The sequence below is a fragment of the Triticum aestivum genome, chromosome 4A, assembly GCF_018294505.1.
Source record: "Triticum aestivum cultivar Chinese Spring chromosome 4A, IWGSC CS RefSeq v2.1, whole genome shotgun sequence".
In the NCBI taxonomy this organism is placed as follows: domain Eukaryota; kingdom Viridiplantae; phylum Streptophyta; class Magnoliopsida; order Poales; family Poaceae; genus Triticum; species Triticum aestivum.
The window spans coordinates 54,378,024-54,385,182 of NC_057803.1; the positions used below are offsets into that span (position 1 = coordinate 54,378,024).

Genomic DNA, 7,159 nt, shown 5'->3' on the forward strand with positions numbered 1-7,159 from the left:
TAACGGATCCAGCTTGCCTGCTCCCTTCCCATGCTCCCATCCGTGCTCCCACTTTATCCTACGACTGTCTTTTTTTTTCTTTTTCCTTTCTAATCTAATCATCTTCCCCTAATTTTAAGGGGGTGTGGTCGGGCCTTATTTTATTCCAATCAAATCAAGTCACGTACGCAGGAGCACGGATGGGCACATGCGCGGGGAGCAGGCAAGTCTCGTCCACTTATAACTACGAAACATAATTACTTGAATAGTAAACGTCTCTATGACTAGTGGCCCCGACTGTTAGTACCTTAGCATAAATAAAATGGAAAATGCGCCAGTCAGGTATCGCACCAGCAGCAAGACGATTACACGCTGCTAATGCAAGCCACCGCACCTCATAATCGTTTTCGTTAAATTTGGCGCCTCAGTCAAAATATACTAAGCGAGAAACTCCTGTGTCTGGAAATGGGCCGCAGCCAGTGGCCCATATCGCACACGTTATTTTTTTAAATGTAAAAATATGTAAATAATAATCATAATAATAAAAGTAAGATTCAAATATTCAAATGTTATAATAAAGTACCTCATGCCACACAAATATCAATGTGCATACAAAGTTAATATATAGAGGTATACTATACAAAATAAAATAAAAAATTAAAACATATTCCTGTAATATTTAGAAATATTTAATTATTATTTATAAAATATATTTTATATGTTAGTATCTATAAAAACAATTAAACACTCATGGATTATATTTAAAATAGTATTTTCGAATAATAAGTTAATATTTCTAAAAATTACAGGAACATTTTAAGGTATTTTATTACATACCTCTATATCTTTATTTTGTGTGCACACGGATATTTGTGTAGCATAAAGTAATTATTAGTAACACAGGAATATTTAAATCTAGATTTTATTATTATGATTATTATTGACATACTTTTTACATTAAAAATAATGTGCGGAAAATGGGCCACAGGCTGCAACCCATTTATGTATACTGGAGTTTTCGGTTAAAATACATTAAGGATGAAGGGCTGACATTAACTTGAAAACATATTTGGTGGTATGATGAGGCCAAGTATTTCCCAAATGTCAGGTCGCAGGTTCGGTGCCCGTCCATTACGTTCTTATGTTATTTTTCTTACTAATTACTTATTGACAAGCGGGCCCACTAGTCATAGGGTCATATATAGTACTCGAGTAATTCTGTTTTGTAACTATAAGTAGGCCCCACGCCATGTCAGTGCCACGTCAGCCATACACGATGCCATGTTGACGCGCTTTACGTCTATGGATAGGATTAGCACCGTATTTGCATGTTCGTGTCAAGTTTTAGAACCAGTTAGGCATATTTTTCAAGTTCAAACACTAAAGTGAACATTGATGACAAGTTCAAGCACCATCGTTGTATTTACCTCTTTCTTTAACACAGTGCAGATGCAAGCGCTCATACATACGCACATACTCTCATCCCTATAAATGTACACACGCACACCCTACCCCTATGACCACCTTCGAGAAACTGAGCCGAAGTCATCATAGGCGCCTCGTTGTCGACGGAACGTCTTCTTCCACTGAAAGTGCATCGCCGAAAATCCTGAAATAAATCCAGGAATAATGCGAGCACTAGGACTTGATCCTAGTGGGCTGGGGATACCACTGTCCCTCTAACTATCCAATCACATGTTGGTTTGCTAACAGTGGCTGGTTGGTTGTCGAGGGGGTGTGCCCCCGTTCTCTGTACAGTGTATACATATACATCGGGCAAAGAGTTTCTAAAATATGACCATCATGCGCTTTCTTATGAAGAAGTATGGGCTAATCTAAGTCGTTTATGTGTTTAGGGGTGTACCGAAGAAGTGTTTGTCTTTGTGGGGAATCCGAATTAGAACATTCATCCAATAGAATACATTAGAACACGAAATCAGAGGAGGAGATCTGGTTAGTCACATAAATGGTAAACTGAAATGGTTACAGACTTCACACAACACTGCTAGAAATGGACACCGTTACCAAACTCAGAAATTAAAGATCTGTACAAATCGCTTGCATTCTACTTTCAGCTGAAACTTCTGAGAGCCACCGTCAGGTTCCTCACGAGCTCAGCCGCGGACGAGAAGCCCTCTTCGATCTGCACAAAACTCAACATGTCAATCTTCGGATCATGCATCAGAAGCTTATTTTCTTGCAAGCTACAACCGCATTTGCGCAATGGAAGAGAAGCCTTGCCTTGGCCGTGATGGTGATGTTGAGGCAGGAGTCGGTGAACGGGACGACGTTGGTGTTTATGATGGAGAGGCCCTGGTTCTCGAGCTCGGAGAGGACCATCACCAGCACCCCTCTCCTCTCCTTGCAGCAGATTTTCAGGAGCGCCGTGTGCCCCCGGATGCTGGCCTCGACGGCCGGGCTCGAGTCCTCGGCCGCGTCCCCGGACCCGCTGGGTCCTGCTGCGTCGTTGTCGGCGGCGGATATGCGGCACTTGCTCTCGAAGACGGTGGTGGACTCCGACGACCTCCGCGAGCCTTGCTCCTCCAGCGCCCTCACCTTGTCCTCCAGCTGCTTCACGTAGTCGATGGTGCTCCCCAGCAGAGAGATCTTGTCTGTCTGAAAACAATGGCGAAGGGTAACTAATGGAGCTCGCCGCGGGCAGTTGGTGTGGTGACCACGTGAATGCAGCCACGTTTCCTTGTCACGCACCTTCCTGAGGCCGGGGACGATGGTGGCCAAAGACACGAACTGCTGCTGCAGCTTCTCCCGTCGCTTGCGCTCGGCGATGACGTGCTCCTGCGCGTTCGCCGGCGCCCTGCTCCGCCTCTCCGGCGCCTGCAGCTGCATCGTCCCTTCCACGCCGTCGTGCTGCCAGGCGCCTCCCGAGAAGTTCAGGGTGCCAGCCTGGCCGGCGCCGAAGGAGAGGAAGTTGGACGATGGCGGCGGCGGAGACGGCTGCCCCAGCTCGTTCTTCACCGTCGTCGATCCGAACGGCAGGTTCGGCAACGACGACGAGCCTCCAAAGCTCGGGAAATCGGAGCTGCGAGATGGATGGAACGACGGGGTCGCCATCGGCGGCGTGTAGTACTGCTCTTGATGGCCAGGCAGCGGCGGCTCCGCGAACTGTTGCTCCATGCCGGGCACGGGAACCCCTTCTTGCTGGTACATGTACGCCAGCTCCTCCTGTTCCTGAAACCAGCCATTGCAAGAAGAGCTTATACCTCAAATTCACAGCATGTTAACTTTCAGATGCCACAAGTAATTAGGACCAAATGCGCTTACCGTCTGCGTCAGCCATTGATTCGGTTGCTCCATTACTGCTCACTACCCACAGAAGAAGAGCTTGATAGTTAAACATACGCTCACAAGCGCAGAGGAACACCAAGCTTATAGAGAAGTGGAATTTCTGGTCAAGGCATACCTCAAACCTCTGTTCTCTTCCCGGCTCTTCTTTCTCGACTGGCTGTCGTGTGTACAAGCAGAAGAAACCGGCATATATAATGGTGTGAACTTCCGGCCGGTGGTGTTGAGAAGAAGGCGTTCGTTCACGTGCTCCATGCACTCGCAGATAAGGTCAAGGTACTTGCACGTTTGGTCCGCTCCACCGTACGCGCTGGTGTTGACATCACAGCTCCGATCTCCCAAGATCATAATTCCACCCGGAGGATTTGTTATCTGAAACTGGTTTGTAAACAAGACCTCTCTGAAGATTCAGTAGGTTCGCTGACAGTGACACTCGGATAGAAAGTGTGCATGCTTGCTTGACGAGGTCTGTTTCACTAGGAAGGACTCCCTCCGTGAAGAAATATAAAAGCGTTTATAGATAGATTGAGTCGTTTAGATCACTAAAGGGAGTTTATAAACGCTCTTATATTTCTCCACGGAGGGAGTACACGACAACTGCAAATAGGTTTAGCAATTGTTACATTGACTGAACCAGTACGTGTTTGTGTGTTTGTTTGTGGAATGATCGGTTGATTTGATTTGTTGTTGGAGTGATCGGGACACTTTCGTCAAGGGTGTGCACAGTAGGTTGAAGCGACGGCGACATTTCTGGAGGGACCTGTTCAAATGGCGTTGGAGGGCAAGCACAGTTTATGAAACTCCACTAGTGTGCATATGATAATAATATAGGAGTATATATACTAATGTCATATCGTTTTGTCAATTGGTTAGGAGATCCACGCGATAATGGCGCTGCCTTTTTTATGCTGAATCTGCAAGCTTTTTAGATTACAGGAGCAAATCCCAAGAAAGTCCCAAGAAAGTAGCTTCAAATCAAATCGCAAATAGAAGACAACTGTTCCGGACCAACTGGCTGGAAAGTCCAAACCTGAGGAAGGCGCGAGAAGAGGACAGATGACTCGTTTGTTCTGCCTTGATCCTATCAACGAGGTTAGGGCGTTAAGCCACTAGATTACATGTATGGCATGTTGTTTGCTTGCGCAACTTGGAGTATTTGGTCAGATCCACATGCAAAAGCCAGCAAATCTGACCCAGGTGCCGTCTCAGGTGAGGCAAAAAAAAATTGATGTTGGGCAGGGTACCTAACCATCTAAATGTAAAATGTTTCACCTGCATGCTTGCATTTTGGAGTTTTGGCAAAAGTCACCAGGAATTGTGTATTTTTCATTCAGGTGTCTTTCCTGATTTTGACAGCTATAGGGCAGGGTGCATCATCTTCCTGTTCAAACCAATCTTCTTGAAGCTACAATCATGTGGTAACTAGGAATCACACCATATTGTTCCTAATATATACTCCCTCTATTTACAAATATAAGGTGTTTTAGATATTTCACTATGGACTACATACGGACTGAAACAAGTGAACAAACACACTAAAATATGTCTATATACATTCGATTCAGAAAAAAAAAGAACTTCCTATATTTGCGAACTGAGAGAGCAGTAGATAACTCAATATTAAACATTCTGCAATACTATTTTAAAAAGAAACAGCAAGCTTAAGCTTTGGTGTCACCTTTCGGCTGGCTAACATTGCTTCCAGGAGCAACTTGGCTACATATGACATTATGATGCAATTTGTTTCCCTAGATTTAGTGGCTTCTTGCAATTCTAAATTGCTCATCTCCCGAAACCACATGGCTCAATCACTAATTAGGCATGCAGTTGACTACATTTATAGACTAACGTGGCCAACTTGATCAACAAGAGCACAACATAAAACTCTAGTCTGTACTACTTCATCGTTTTTCATGGCGTTTTTAGCAGGTCTAGTGCACCACTGGATTGCCAGCGTCAACAAGTTACTCCACTGGGCAACTTGGATTAGCTACACAAACTACAACCACATGCAAATGCCATGATTAAGGACCATTTCGGCTTAACATCCCTAAATAACCGGTTAGCAAACTTTGAGGAGGTGTTCATGCTTGAGAACTCGTGCGTGCGTTAACTTGTGCTATAGGACCATCTTGTTGGCACATTGCATTCGGATCGTATCTGAATATTTTTGTCAAATGTACAACTAAACCTAATGGCTCCAATGGAAGTAAACAATAGAGAAGACTGGTCTTTAGAGTTGTCAGGATATCATAATTGAATCTTGGAAGACGATACTGTTATCCTAGATATATAAAAGTAAGACTTGTGGGTTTTACAATTAGTTTTACTCACTGGCGAAGGAATCAACACAGACTTCCCTTGCAATTTGCAAAATCATGCAAGTTGTTCCACCGGAACTTTTTCTGTCATCAACATGGCAACATGATCTAGTAAAGTAAGATGTTATCAAGATGAAGTCCCAATTTACTCTCGGTACATGCATTAAACCTAAGGAACAGACATTTGTTAAAAAATGTTCATCCATTTATTAATAATAATAAAATAAAATAAAAGTGCAAAAATATGGATAATAGAAAAGACCCGAAGGATATGCTTGTTTCATGCTTTCCGAGGCGCCCTTCAAACCTTTACAAATTCTGGGGAAAATCTCAAATTAATTTATCACCGAACACTCCTACCTCCTAGGATTCTCCAACCTCCAAGAGTAAGGCAATTGAAGGGAAAGCTTGGAACTTGCTCAAAATCATGATTCCGGTTGGTCAAAAGGCGGAGGACTAGATCTATGCTTGGTGAAATCCTCTCTCAAATCTCTCATGAATTCCTAAAGAAACCAAATGTTTAGGGCTGAGGAAGCGTGTGTAACGACCAACCTTTCCAGGTTATGGTTTCCGTGTGTTATATGCCATCACCTGGACCGAATCGCCAGCATACATGGTACAAATGTGACATCAAACACAAATCATCATTTCATTACATCGCATGATCGAGAATGTAAATGAGACTTACAAACTTCTAGCCCAAGGCTAGTCAAATATATAGTGTTACAATTGTTGGAAATATGAGCAATTTACCGAATGATTTTATTAACAGAAATACTAGATAAAGCATGACTAATATAGTAGAGATAAAACGAGTCATGCGTTCGGATAGAGAGAAGGTAAAGAGCATCTGCATATATGAACTTGAACTAAACACATCTAGAACAGATACTAGATGAAGTTGCATATATGAAGTAGAACCTAACACATGTAGGACGGAAAGTAGAGCAAAGAACTGTGTCATGACATCTAACAGAAAGAGCAAGAACACGTACGGGACAACAGCAGTAGAAGTGCTGGACTTGGGGTCGGTGTCCTCGCCCGCCATGTCATGGAGGAGGTCGTGGACGTCGGGGAAGAAGTCGTCGTCGGGGAAGTAGTCGTCGGCGACCGGATCGTTCGTGATGAAGCAGCCAGTAGTCGCGCTGAGCGCTCCCCAAAAACCTTATCACCCTTCTCCCGTACAGGACTCAAAAGGTGCGGTTTCGGAGACCTACTGTCCCGATCTGCGGTGCACGTCGCAAGCCGGGATGGGGAAGATCGTAGCAGCAGCGCAGTGCTCAGGAACTTGTGGCGAGAGGAGGAAGAGGTTCTGGTGCGTCTCTCTGGGAGGAGCGACCTCCCTTTTATAGGCGCAAGAGAAGGAGGCAAGAGGGCAACGACGGGAGGCAAAACGAAGAGACAGAGACGAAGCGAACAGCCAGCAGCCGAAGGGTTGCACCTTTCGCATTCGAACTCCACTTTCGCAAAAAACATTTTCAGTTTCCGTGTGACCTTTCGTATACCTGTAGTGCGTGGCAAAAATTTAGACATCAGCTCGGCTCATTCCCGCAACT

At 44.5% G+C, this 7,159-nt stretch overlaps 1 protein-coding gene across 1 annotated transcript; it reads right to left on the reverse strand.

Moving 5' to 3' along the window:
- Positions 1-2,003: 2,003 nt before the first annotated feature.
- LOC123081742 (transcription factor bHLH18) lies at positions 2,004-3,417 on the reverse strand. The gene is made up of 2 exons (XM_044504278.1): positions 2,689-3,417; positions 2,004-2,595 (listed from the first exon to the last, which is right to left on the reverse strand). The coding sequence occupies exons 1-2, from the start codon at positions 3,145-3,147 to the stop codon at positions 2,161-2,163; spliced, it is 894 nt and encodes a 297-aa protein (XP_044360213.1). The 5' UTR covers positions 3,148-3,417; the 3' UTR covers positions 2,004-2,160.
- Positions 3,418-7,159: the final 3,742 nt, after the last annotated feature.